The 12,980-nt window shown below is 57.9% G+C and overlaps 2 protein-coding genes across 3 annotated transcripts in view; one reads left to right on the top strand and one right to left on the bottom strand.

Moving 5' to 3' along the window:
* Positions 1-6,805, top strand: part of Kcnj9 (potassium inwardly rectifying channel subfamily J member 9) — an 8,547-nt gene extending 1,742 nt beyond the window's left edge. Inside the window, exons 2-3 of the mRNA XM_010616699.1 lie at positions 8-818; positions 3,420-6,805. Coding sequence (XP_010615001.1) covers positions 8-818; positions 3,420-3,751 — 1,143 coding nt within the window. The 3' untranslated portion in view covers positions 3,752-6,805. The remainder of the gene's footprint in view (positions 1-7; positions 819-3,419) is intronic.
* Positions 6,806-6,827: 22 nt separating this feature from the next.
* Positions 6,828-12,980, bottom strand: part of Igsf8 (immunoglobulin superfamily member 8) — a 22,621-nt gene continuing 16,468 nt past the window's right edge. Inside the window, exons 1-7 of one of the 2 annotated variants that reach the window (XM_010616677.1) lie at positions 10,810-10,855; positions 10,023-10,400; positions 8,869-9,330; positions 8,110-8,517; positions 7,481-7,894; positions 7,108-7,238; positions 6,828-6,909 (exon numbers count right to left, since the gene is read on the bottom strand). In XM_010616677.1, the coding sequence (XP_010614979.1) occupies positions 7,123-7,238; positions 7,481-7,894; positions 8,110-8,517; positions 8,869-9,330; positions 10,023-10,400; positions 10,810-10,840 (1,809 nt within the window). In that variant the 5' untranslated portion in view covers positions 10,841-10,855 and the 3' untranslated portion in view covers positions 6,828-6,909; positions 7,108-7,122. Of the gene's footprint in view, positions 6,910-7,107; positions 7,239-7,480; positions 7,895-8,109; positions 8,518-8,868; positions 9,331-10,022; positions 10,401-10,809; positions 10,856-12,980 lie in introns of those variants that run through there. The other variant, XM_033765699.1, reaches the window with a different exon arrangement.

Raw genomic sequence — 12,980 nt, 5'->3', positions numbered from 1 at the left:
GCCGGAGGAGCCGCCCCGGCGCCGCGGGCGCCAGCGCTACGTGGAGAAGGACGGCAGGTGCAATGTGCAACAGGGCAACGTGCGCGAGACGTACCGCTACCTGACCGACCTGTTCACCACGCTCGTGGACCTGCAGTGGCGCCTCAGCCTGCTCTTCTTCGTGCTCGCCTACGCGCTCACCTGGCTCTTCTTCGGCGCCATCTGGTGGCTGATCGCCTACGGCCGCGGCGACCTGGAGCACCTGGAGGACACCGCGTGGACGCCGTGCGTCAACAACCTCAACGGCTTCGTGGCCGCCTTCCTCTTCTCCATCGAGACGGAGACCACCATCGGCTACGGGCACCGCGTCATCACCGACCAGTGCCCCGAGGGCATCGTGCTGCTGCTGCTGCAGGCCATCCTGGGCTCCATGGTGAACGCCTTCATGGTGGGCTGCATGTTCGTCAAGATCTCGCAGCCCAACAAGCGAGCCGCCACGCTCGTCTTCTCCTCGCACGCCGTGGTGTCCTTGCGCGACGGGCGCCTGTGCCTCATGTTCCGCGTGGGCGACCTGCGCTCCTCGCACATCGTCGAGGCCTCCATCCGTGCCAAGCTCATCCGCTCGCGCCAGACGCTGGAGGGCGAGTTCATCCCGCTGCACCAGACCGACCTCAGCGTGGGCTTCGACACGGGCGACGACCGCCTCTTCCTCGTCTCGCCGCTCGTCATCAGCCACGAAATCGACGCCGCCAGCCCCTTCTGGGAGGCGTCGCGCCGCGCCCTGGAGCGGGACGACTTCGAGATCGTGGTCATCCTCGAGGGCATGGTGGAAGCCACGGGTGCGGACGGGCCCCAGGAGTGGAGGGAGCGGGGTTCCCAGGTGAAAAGAGCAGGAGCAAGAAGAGAGGTCAGGGTGGTGCGGGAGGATGGAGGGAGAGGCTGGTGGAGGATGGGAAGTTGACGTGGGATGACCTAGGGGCCAAGGGAAGGCGTGAACCCCACAGTTTCGCACAAAAGCTTGGAGAAATTCTCTGAAATGGCTGAGAGAAATACTGAGAAATGCTCTGAAATACGGAGAGGTACGTACCCCTTGGAATCGGGGAGTAAGACTAGTCTCTAACACTCCAGGTGCACAGGTCCAAAGCACTTTGCATCTCTGAATTCGTTTCATCTTAGCCAGAACCCTCTGAGGGTAACTTCTGAGTATTGTGCTCATTTGTTAGAGACTTAGCTTCAACGAAAAGGCTAATTGTACCCTCTCATAGGCCGGTAAGTAGCAAGTGGTGGGGCCAGGGATTTTGCTCAGTGGTTCTGCCACCTGCACTGCAAGCACAAGGTCCTGAGTTCAATCCCCAGTGCAAACAAAAAAAAAGAGAAAGAAAGAAAGAAAGTAAGTAAGTAGCAAGTGGTATCTGGATTGAACGCAGGGCTGCCGCCTCAGTGTTTAATGATGCAGAGACAGAATGGAGGTTTGGGGCATGGTTTTTCTTATTGATAATTGTAAGTCGCTGGAATTCGATGGTCAAGGTTGTTCATGGCTTGAGTTGCTCCTAGGAGAGGACCTCAAGGAGAGGTTGATACCTGGTCTCGTTTCTGCTTCAGACTTATCAGCTTCCACTGACAAGGGAAATAATAATGCTACCAGTTCTAGCCCCTTCCGCTAAGGAACTGGAAACTCACCTGCGATGTCTGTACCTCTATCTCAGGCCTACACAGTGAAAGGTTTGTGTGCAGGCAGGGGAAGACCAGTGCGGGAGCTGTCCCTTAAGGATTTGAGATCTAAAGGTTAAGGAACATGCAGGTGGAGAATCAAGGGCCCACTAGGGGGCACTGCAGTTCCAGCCATGGCGCTAGGGCCAGAGCTGCTGTTGCTCACTGTACTGGTGTCTCCACTGCCCTTCCCCGGTCCCTTCATTCTGTCCGCGAAGGCACCTCCACCACCCCCTCAGCGTTCCTTCCCATTTCTCCTTCACTCTCCCGGGGCTTTCCCTAGCACTTCCCTCTTTCCCCCTCAACCCGCCGCCCTTCCTTTTGCTCGCCAGCTGTTGCTCATTTTTCACCAGTACCTCGGGCAGGCCCCCTCCTTTCAGGGAGGTTTCTGCCCTGCCCTCTTATTCCTTTTTCTCCAGGCCCCTTCCTCTCCGCCTCTCCGCCCCTCCCTCTTTCCTTCCCTCGCTGTTTCTCTTCTTCCGTCTCCCAGCGGATTCTTCCTATTCCAGCCAGTGCCACCCAGATGTCCCAGGGCCAGCGTCTCGGCGTTAGATCCAGCCTCTGGTTAGCCTGCGGTCACCCTTCTACAACCCTCCCCATTGGTTCCAAGGTGCATACTCGTTTTTGGAGAGGCCCTGGGCTTGGAGAATGTCCCGGCCTGGGGGTGCAACGCCCAACAGGGTAGACAGGACACTAAAGGAGAATAGGGTAGGGATGCAAATGTCTGATGTTTCTGAAGAGACAAAGCCGGAAAGGATGGTAATATTTTGGGATGCAGAGTGCTTTTGAAAAGCAAGAGTAATGAGCCAAAACCCAACAAGATGACATTTAAAAAGGAATAAATATAAAATTCTACATTTAGGCTTTTTAAAAAAATCACTTATGTAAGCACAGCATGGAAGAGCTTTGGTGAAAAAAAAAGAACTGAGGGTTTTTAGTTGGCCATGGGCTTGATGTCGCAGGGATGTGAGGCGGCTTCCAAAACCATTTATGTAAGGTAATCACAGGCCCCATTAGTTAAAACACCCTGGCCAGAAGCAAGAGATTTTGAAATGGTGAGCCCTCTCTTACATATGGATCAGGCCACAGTGGGAGAATCTGCCACACTCAGAGGGGCACCTACGGGTCCCCTTGGCCATTCTGGTTTGCAATCAAGAAAGTAAATCTTGTGGAAGCCAGGTCAGTTGAGGAACAGGCAGGGATTTTCAGTCTCAGAGGTGAAGACATAAGGAAACCAGAGACTCTTGTTTTCAGACACCCAAACAGGTGTCAAGTGGGAAGGGAATAGCAAGGGTGAAAAATCCCAGGAGGCAGATTTCAGCTGGTATAAAAAGAATGCCCCAACTATAGAGGCATCGCTCAAAGGAGTGGGTTCTTTGTGAGGTGATGAGCTTCTCAATCCTGGGAGGCAACCAAGTACAAGCTAGATGCCCACTGTTGGGAATGCTCCAGTGGGGAGCCCTGTGTGGAGTGGGAATTAGACCAGCTGATCCTTAAGGTTAAGTTCCAAGGTTAAGCTTCTCTGACTGGCATCGCCAAAGAAAGAGGGGGGAGTGTGGACTGGCCAGTGGAAACTTAGTGAGGATGGGCAAAAAAGGGCTGGACCAAAGGAAGGTGGGGGCCCTTAGGGAGGGGTGGAGGGGAGGGTGCTGGGAACAGCGTTTTGGGAGCAGAGGCAGGAGAGGGATCCCTGCAGCTGGGATCCCGCTGACCTGTGCCCTCACCCCCAGGGATGACGTGCCAAGCTCGGAGCTCCTACTTGGTGGACGAGGTGCTATGGGGCCACCGCTTCACATCAGTGCTGACCCTGGAGGACGGCTTCTACGAGGTGGACTATGCCAGCTTCCATGAGACCTTTGAGGTGCCCACACCTTCATGCAGCGCCCGGGAGCTGGCAGAGGCTGCAGCCCGCCTTGATGCCCATCTCTACTGGTCCATCCCCAGCCGGCTGGATGAGAAGGTGGAGGAGGAGGGAGCCGGGGAGGGCTCAGGTGGGGGAGATGGGGATGACAAGGAGCAGAATGGCTGCCTGCCACCCCCAGAGGATGAGTCCAAGGTGTGACCGGTTTGCTCCAGACCCCTGTGGCAGACAGGAGCCAGACACAGGTACATGGGGAGCTGGATAGTGGAGGTGGAAGAGGAGAAAGCAGGCGGGGTCCTGGGGAACGTGCTAACATTGGAGAGGCCCCCTGAGAACTTGAGTCTAGGATCCAATAGGAAGGTTTTCAGGAGAATGGAGGGCGGGGAACGGTGAACAGACCAGTCTGCGTTTGACCTTCATATCTGTTCATGGCTGGGTGGACAGTCGGAAGGATGAACTTGTGGGGGCTGCATGGGAAGGTGGGGGCTGATGGACAGTTAAATGGGCTGTGGATACGGGAAGCACACCTCTGTGCAAGTTCTAGAAGGAATCCTTTCCCTCCAGACAGACGCAGCCCCAGGCCAGACGCGTGGCTTTGGGGACAGTCCTCACTCGCCTCCTCACCAGCCTCCCTGTGTGTGGCCCACCTAAGTGGACACAATAGCCTAAGCCGAACCCGAGGAGAGAAGACTGGGTGGAGGTGGACGCAGTGAGGATGGTGCCCTCCCACCTCCACCTTCCCACGGTGACAGGCTCAGCAGGAGAAAGGGTTGCAAGAGAACTTGGCGAAGTGTCAGGGACCTTAATCCTCGGGGTGTGGGGGAACAGGCAGCCGGAGCAGATGCCAGAGCTGGGGCCCTGGGACGAGGGATGGCTATTTCGTGACAGTGAAGTGAGATCTTGCAGATAACACCGCAGAAGCAGGAGGAGAGAGCTTCCGAAGCAGAAGAAAGGCCAGGGGAAAGATCTAGAGAGTGGGAAACCCTTGGGAAAGCAGAGTTTGTCCTTGGGGGCTCTGCGGGCTCATTTAAATCACTGCGGAGAAGTTGGGTATAGCGGACACTCACCGACCTGGTTCCTCGTCCTGGAACACAGGCTCATGGAAGGAACAGGAATAAACCTGTGGTGGTGGAATGAGATCCAGCTCACCCTGAGAACCTGCGCAATCTCTTGGAGCAGGAGATGGGAGAGTTTCAGGAATCCGAAAGCTAGAAGTTGAGTAAGGCAAGGAAAATGAGGAAAGCCTGCAGTCGTAAAACTGCTGCGTACAGAATCGCCTAGAGAGCTTGTTAAAACACCCATCGCTGGGCCCTTCTCCCAGGGCTCTGACTCAATAGGTCAGGTGGAAGCTAGAAATTGACACGTCTAACTCATTCCCAGGTTACACTGACGCTACTAGACGGGCGTGTGAGCTGAGGACCTTCCAGCGGAGAAATAGGAAGGGTAGAGGATTGTGTGTGGGTAGGGAGACCTGAGCGCAGGCTGAAAAGTTTAAAGCAGGAAAAGATTCTAAGACTGAAGAGGCGGCCTCTCAAGCATAAGGTCCTGAGTTCAAGCCCTGGTACCAAAAACCAAACAAACAACAACAACAAAAACCTGAAGAGGCAGGAATGACTGAGAGGAAAACAGAGTCCAGACCTGTGGGTGTGTCTGTGGCCTGCTGTCTGTACCACTGTGACAAGAGCCATCCCAGGAGAGGGGAGGTCAGTGGCGGAAAGAAGGGGCCTGGGGTCAGTTGAGAGGCCCAAAGGTTGGCCTCTTGGAGAAAGCATATAGCTCGGGCGAGTATGTCTCAGATGTCCCTCCAGGCCTGGCACTCCCCACTCCTGTCCTTGCATAAAAGTCTGAAGTACTTGGGGGAGGCAGGCACCCCAGTCCATCCTGGTCTAGGCTGGGAAGCAGAGATCCTATGAGGCACTGCGTGTCTCCTAGGAGAAAAGGGGTCGTCCCACTTTAAAGGACTTAAAGGACCAAGTCCTTCAGTCCAGGCATGGATGTCTTTCCGTCTGAGGTCCTAGGGCCACCTGAGTCACCCTCAGTTAAAGCCAGGGCCCCTGAAGGCTAGCATCGGCTGCTCCCCCAAGAACAGATGTGGGGCGGGGGAACGGGGAGCGAGGTAGAGTTAATTCAGTGAAACAGATGGGAGACCGGACAGGAAGGGTAGCTGCTTGGTTCCCACGCATACTCATTTAGCACTGAAGCTGCTGCAATGGAACAGATGGAGAAACTGAGGCTACAGCAGGCCCCTCCTGCCCGGAAATCACTGAGATGCTGTCACACCTGTCCTCACCACCACCACGCTCAGGTCACCACTGCACAGTGCAGAGTCAGGAGATGGGGGTTCCAGTGCCAACACTGTTGCTGATTAACTGTATGACTCTGAGAAAGTCACATAAGTCTCTGTGCCTCAGTTTCCTCATCTGTAAAAATGACTTAGCAAACTAGTAAAACTCAATAAATGTTAAATAGTTGAATCGAAGGAGGTAGACTGGATGCCTCTTAAGGTGCAGAACTGAGAATTTAAGGACCAGAGAATCCTTAAGTGAAAGCGAAGCCACACAGGGTGGGGTGCAGGCTCCCCTGACTGCTACTGTCCCTACCACCCATCAGGCTGGGTTCTGGGGCTACTATTCTGCTGCTGTCAGAATAACTATAAAGTCAGGAGAAAAAAGACTGAGGCCCTGGGCCTGACGGGAAGAGCCAGGCTCTGGACTAGCACAACCCGCAGGAGAGGAGCTGAGGGGGGTGGTGAGTCTGGGAGCTCACAAAGGGCTCAGGCCCTGGAACACCCTGCCCTGTAACCTGGGAGAGGGCTGCGGAGCAGGGACCACGCTCAGCTGCAGTTCACCCTCCCGCACGCTCCGCTCCCCATGTAGGAGCCCCATGAGGAGCTGCCTCAGCAGTGACAACTCAGGTGGCCGATGGGACCCAGGCGCCCCCTTCTGGGTGCGTGGCAAGGCTCACAGAGGCCAGATGGTGTTTATGGTAGGAAGAGGCCCAGACTGTTCAGAATAGGTTGTCAACCGCCAACAACCTACCCACTGCACACCCCAGCCTTTGACAGCCACACGGCGGGGGGAGACACAGCAAGGCCTGGATTTTATAAAACAAGTTTATTCACATTTTAGAAAAAAACTATTTCGAGGATGGGGAATGCCTTCACACAGGATGGGTATGAGGCCAAGAACAGGAGGCCAGGGAGGAGTTTGGGAGGGAACGTATGGGGAGTGGGGTCTTATTTCCCACCCTGGGCAGGAGCAGGTCAAATAAATTAAAGGCAGGTGGACAGAGGGCAAGGGTATTCAGGCAAACAGAGGACGGCTTGGAGCTGGCTGGAAGACAGTCGGCACCTACAAGAACTGCGAGAGCAGAATGGAGTAAGGACAGAGCCCTGGGCAAGCAGGACTCCTTCTTGGCCCTCATCCTGTGACAAGCAGGATCCTGCAGAGCTGAGCTGACTGCTCCTCATCCAAGAGGGCCCTGGGACAGAGCAGCTCAGGACAGCACAGGGAAGCTTTCGGGAGATAAAGCTGGGGGTGGGGTGTCTTCTCCCTCACCTGGGGAGCAAGGGATCACCGCTTCCTCAGCCTCTTCATGAAGCAGCAGGTGATGGTGCCAAGGACGATGGCACCCGTAACCAGGGCCACCCCTGTACCCACCAGCAGGGGCACAAACAGGGTATCTAGAGCTGGGCAAGAGAGGGTGGCTACTCAGACACTGTCACACTCGCTCCTAGCCCGGCGTTCTCCCTCTCTGGACCCACCGTCCATGCACAGCCAGCCCCGCCCAGCACCTGCCCTCTCAGTGCTCAAGTCCACCTCCAGGGGCAGCTGGGCCCTGAGGGGCTCTTCCCAGTAAGGACACAGAGGAGAAGGGCGAGAAGACAGAAAGGGAAGGACAGGGCAGGGGCTTGGGAGGCAAGTCACTTACCATGCGTGTAGGGGTAGACCGTGACAGGCCCCGAGCGGGCACTACCCGCCTGGTACCAGCTATAGTCGGCGTGCTGCACCCAGGCGCTGGGGGCGCAGTGGTACACGCCTTCATCCTCGGGCCCCAAGCTGTGCAGTCTCAGCCGATGGCTTCGAGGCCCCACCAGCTCCACACTGACCGGGCCTCCTCCCGGCCGGACCCCCAGCTCTGCCACACCATCCTGGTCCATGCTGCCCACCAGCTGGGCAGGGGCAGAACTCTGCTCCTCGTCATCCTGTCGCTCCACCCACCAGCTGGCAGCCAGCCGCAGCCCGGGGGGGCCCCCGCGCACCGAGATGTTGCACAACAGCGAGGCGGTCTCTCCCCGGTACACAGTGCCCCCTGCCAGCCATGCCACTGCCTCCAGCGCCACACCTGCAGGAAAAGGGCAAAGGTCAGAGGGTAAAGGGTAGAGGTCATGAGGCTAGGGCCTTTGTCCAGATAGCCCCCCAGGAAGCTCAGGGTCGTCCCCGAGTCCTGGTGAAGGAGGCAACTGGCACAGGATGTAGCTGATGAAGAGTGAGAGGGGGAAGCAGACGTGGAAGGAAAGTGCTCCCAGCGGGAACCCCATCAGGGCCCAACCCGCTCACCTTCCTCCCGCACATGCACAGGGAGCGGTCGAGAGCGGGCGCTGGCCGCTTCACGAAGCCGGGTCCCAGACCCTCGAACATAGGCCTTAGCCAGGCAGCGGTAGGTGCCTGCGTCAGCAGGCCTGGCAGCCTCCAGCCGTAGACGGTAGGTTCTGGACGCCACCTTCTCCATGGCAATGTGCCGGCCCTCATAGCCAGGGCCCAGGCTGCCCACACCTTCTGTGTCCAGCTGGGCGACCAGGCGGCCAGGCCCAGGTGCCCCTGCGGGTGCCATCTCCCAGCCCACGGAGTAAGCAGCGTGGCGGCCCTGCGGGGGCAGCGCTCCAGACACGTTGCACAGCAGCTCCAAGGGTTCCCCTGGGCCGATCCGGCGTTCACCAGGGCCCACTGCCACTGCCAGCTGGCTGGCTGAAACACAGGAGGGGACGAGGGTCATAGGGGGAGGGCACAGAGGCACCTGGGTCCCCACCTGTAATTCTGTCTGTGCCGGCAGCGATTGAGAGGCTTGGCCTGCCCTTTACCATATGTGACCCTCTCCGCTGCCCAGGGGCCTGAATCTGACGCTGCAGCCACGCCCCTCCTCTCCCCACTCCCAATTTCTAGACGGAGAAAATCAGTCATGGTCATGGTTGACAGGAAAGCAGTACCCCTGGGGCTGATCGTGCTACAGAAATGGGTTCCCTGGAGTCCAGTGATGACCATCTAGGGGCCCCGGTGGCCAGTGCCCGCTGAGACGCCCGTCCCAGTTCCCACACTCACACAGTGTCTGCACATCCACCTGGGCCAGGACGGCCCTTTTCTCGGCAATCTGGGCCCAGCTGCCATCAGGATCTTGAATCCACTCTGCAGCAGTACAGTGGTAGGTGCCTGCGTCCCCCGCCTGGATGCCTCCCACCACCATGCGGTACCGATCAGCCCCTTCCTTGCCCAGCCTCAGCTCCCCGGCTGTCAGTCGCTCTGCATAGGGACCCCCGGCCTCCACAGCCAGGTCAGACCGCAGTCCCACCACTTCCTGCAGAGTTGCTCGGCCCACTGGCGCTTCAGGTAGCGCTCGCCCGAAGGACACAGCCACGTGTGTGTGCTGCTGTGTGCTCGTCTGCGCCAGGCAGCCCAGGGCCAGCTCCTGTCCCTCGTACACAGTCAGGCGCGGGGGCGAGGTTGGGGCCTGGCGGCCTCGGGGGCCCGGGGGTGCAGCAGACACCTGCAGTGTATCTGGAAGAACTAGAGAGGACAGCTGGAATGAGGGAGGGCTGGGAGCCGGCAGCCTGTGCGCGCCGAGAGGGCAAAGGCTGAATGTTGTATCATTTCCTCTGGAGCCCAGCAGTACCGCTGTGCTGGGCATACCAAGGCGCTCCATAAATACTTGCTGAGGGCTAGGGATTTAGCTCAGTGGCACCACACCTGCCTCGCGAGCGCAAGGTCCTGAGTTTGGTCCCCAGCACCGAAAAATAAATAGATACTTCTGAATTGCACAAACCAACCCATGGCCTTGCACCTTTTTGTTTGACACTGGCCTCTGTTTGATACTAAGAAAAGTAGCTCTTAGAAGACAAATTTAAGAGTGGGAATGGCACACGGTCTAACTTCTACTACTCTCCCCACCCCAGTGCTGGGTTCCGGCCTCCAGGAATGGAGTCTGTTAAACCCATCAGTCTTCCCCAGCCTGTGGGGAACAGAGCGGAGCGCTGGCCCACACAAGGACACTTCCCCTTCTCCCAGGAGACAGCCTGATCAACAAGCAACAGTGACTGCAAGGAAGACATCTGGGTTTGGGTCTCCCACCAGCCACTGATCCACTGTGTGATTCTGAAGCCTCCAAGTTCCCCAAATGCAAAGCCTGAGGGTAGTTAGTCCCCTACCCTGATTTCTGCCCTGAGAGCGGGCGTGGCCCACCCCATCCCAGGGTCCGGTACCTCTCAGCTCCACCTTGCCACTGTAGTTGCCCAGATAGCGGGTATCAGTGGAGGGAGTGTAACATTCGTAAACTCCTGCATCCTGGGCCTGCAGGTGGGCGATCCTGAGCAGCACCGCATCACCCTGGAGACGCTGCATCTGCAGTTCACCGGCCTCCACGCGGGCCGCAAACACCGCGTAAGAGAACTGGGCGTCTCTTGTGCTGATTATGCTCAGTGCAGTCTCTGGGGCCTTGGGCCTGTACTGGAACCACTCGAAGTCTTGCTGGGCAGGGCCCTCGTAGCCGCTCACATTACAGGGGATGAAGACAGTGGTGCCAGCCACACGGTACAGGGGCCCCTTAGGGACCAGCACCTCCCGGGCACAGCACCCAATTCCTGTGGGGAAAAGAAGGAGTCAGAGTTGCCTGAGTCCCTGTCCACACCCAGCTCCACTAGCACCAATCCTGACTTCTGCCAGTGAATGGAAGAGAAACCTAGGTAAAGTTGGTACGCAGCTGGCCCTGTTCTGAGAACAGGGAAGGAATGCTGGGACGAAAGGGATCCAGGACTCAAAGAGGTGGCACAGGCCCAGCTTGGCCTCAGAACCCAGGAACACCCCCACTTCCGGCCATCCAGACAGCATCCCAGCAGAACAGAGTGTGCCTGCCCCTGTCCCTGCTTCCAGCCCAGCCTCAGGTCCCCATCCTTCCTACTCAGAAGGACCGGTTGGCTCAGCTGTGTCACCTGGGCCGGACAATGGAGCCAGGGGCCTGCGGCGGACAGGGCATGACCCATTAGTTCTCACCACACAATGCCCTCCCCGCCAGCTGTGCCATGAGCTCACTGCTTCTTCCACCCCGCAGGGCTGCCAAGGCAGCTGGGGCTTCTGGGGCTAGAACCAGGCTCTGCCCTGGCCTGGGGCAGATGATCCCCTCCCCCAGTGCCTGCCAACCTTCTGGCCAGCCCAGCTGATACACGCTGCCCCCTCTCCCAACAAAGCATTCATTTGCATATGCTCAGTGTCGTTTGCATATCATTTGCATACAGCTACCACTCTCAGCCAAGACACTAAGCCTCTAGCTGCCCCTTTCCCGTCTCAGTCTCCTCTTCACCATACCTCACCCTACCCCCACCCCACCCCAGCATAGTCCTGCCAGCCTTGGGGCACTCAGCCTCTTCCTTCCCTCTTCATCCTTCCATGGCTCCCACTACATGAAATCACAGAACCCCAGATTGTAAGAGGGGAGTCAGTCTCCTCCCCCACCCTACAGATGAAAAAAGTAAAACCAGTAAACAATAACATCTGGGCCAATATCCTGTTACCCTGGGCAGCCTCCGCACATCCCTGCAGAGGAACAAAAGCAGGGTGGAGGATGGGGAAACTCCAAGAAGAGGTCTCAGGGGTTGGACCTCACTAATAAGCGTCACCCATGGGCTCCCAGGGAAGCATCTGAGCCTTCCACAGTGCTGGAGGAAAGCACCTAGGAGTCTGAGCACCTGACCTCCAGCCCTGAGAGCCTTTCTCTTTCCTCCAGCTGTGTCTAGGAGGGAACTCCTGGGTGGTGGGTTGGGGCACAGGCCAGAAGTCAGGCACTTGGTTCCAGTCCGTGCAGGATCGAGTGTGTGACTCAGGAGGGCCTTGCCCCAGGCACATTTATTTCATAACCAGGGTGAAGGCAAGGCAGCCAAGATGACATCTTCCTGGCAGCCTGCGGGCAGACTCCTCAGGGAAGGCTCCCTCCTGCCTTCCTGGCTCTGCCACTGCTGATGCTTGGAGATCCCCATGGGAAAGTCACCCCCGCAGCCTTAGGAGATGAGCTGCCACTCAGCTCTTCCTCCCCAGCCAGGAGAACCTCAGCCATGAGACCAAAGATGCCTGCTCTGGATCCGGCCTCGGTTCAAATCCAAGCCCTGACACTCAGCACCTGTGCTCCCTAGGGTGGGTTACTTCACTTTCCCCATCTAAAATGAATGTCTAGGCTGCAGATAGTAGAAACTTAGATCCCTGCCCTTCCCAGGGCTCCTCTCCACCCCACAAACCCCACTGGGGAAGAGCAGCAAGCGCTAGGCAACCAGGCCCCACAGCTCCTGCATGTACATACACATCTGCTTCCCAACCAGGGGCCCAGGGAGAGGTTTCACTCTGGCCACCAGGGGCCCCGAGACCTGTAGCATCAGAAAAGTCTACTTGGTGCCACTGCGGAGCTCTGGTGTAGGCTTGGAAGGCACCTGGGCACTGAGGGCCTCTACCTTAACTCTAGAGGTGCTAGAGTCCACCCAGCATGCCCAAGGTTTATTTTAAAGGCTTTGGTCTCCCGGACAGCTGCACAGGCAGCTTCACTGTCTCCAGGGCACATTTCCCCAAACCACTTCCTACAGGAAGCCCTCCAGTTCAGACTCAAGCCAATTCTCCTGCCACCACCCTAACGCACCCACACAAGGCTGGCCAGAAGGCTCCACCACAAACACCCACAAAGGCAGACGCGGGGGCTAGAAGATCCCACAGTCAGGGTCCATGGAGCCCGGCTTCTCTTAAAGCAGGGAAGCTGCGACTAACGGAGTGTGACAACCCCCTCAGTGACATCTAGGGGGAGCAAAGGGGCAAGCTGGGGCTGGGCCCAGGGTGGAGGTGCGGTGGAAGGAGGGAGCTTCAGATGCTGAACTGTGTGGGGAGCAATTAGGGAGACTTACTTCAAAGATCGTGGGCAGAACCAGCCCCTGGGCCTGCAGCCAACTCTGGGGCAATTACGAGGTCCCGCGGGCACTGCCCACGCAGGGCAGGCACCCAAATCCAGGCCTGGAGCACTGGGGCGCGGCGACCCCAGGGTCTCGGTCTGCCGGCTGAGAAGCGGGGCCCGGAGGGCCTGGGACGCACCTGCGGGGGAGGTTATCCCCTACGGTGCCCCAGCGCCGGCCTGGAGCTGGAGAATCCCCACTCTCCCCAGACTGGCTCAGCGGGGGGCCGCGGAAGGAAGC

The sequence above is a fragment of the Fukomys damarensis genome, unplaced genomic scaffold (assembly GCF_012274545.1).
Source record: "Fukomys damarensis isolate Sample0158 unplaced genomic scaffold, DMR_v1.0_HiC HiC_scaffold_19, whole genome shotgun sequence".
NCBI lineage: Eukaryota > Metazoa > Chordata > Mammalia > Rodentia > Bathyergidae > Fukomys > Fukomys damarensis.
Note: the sequence above shows the minus strand (reverse complement) of the source record. Positions and strands in the feature narration are given on the sequence as shown.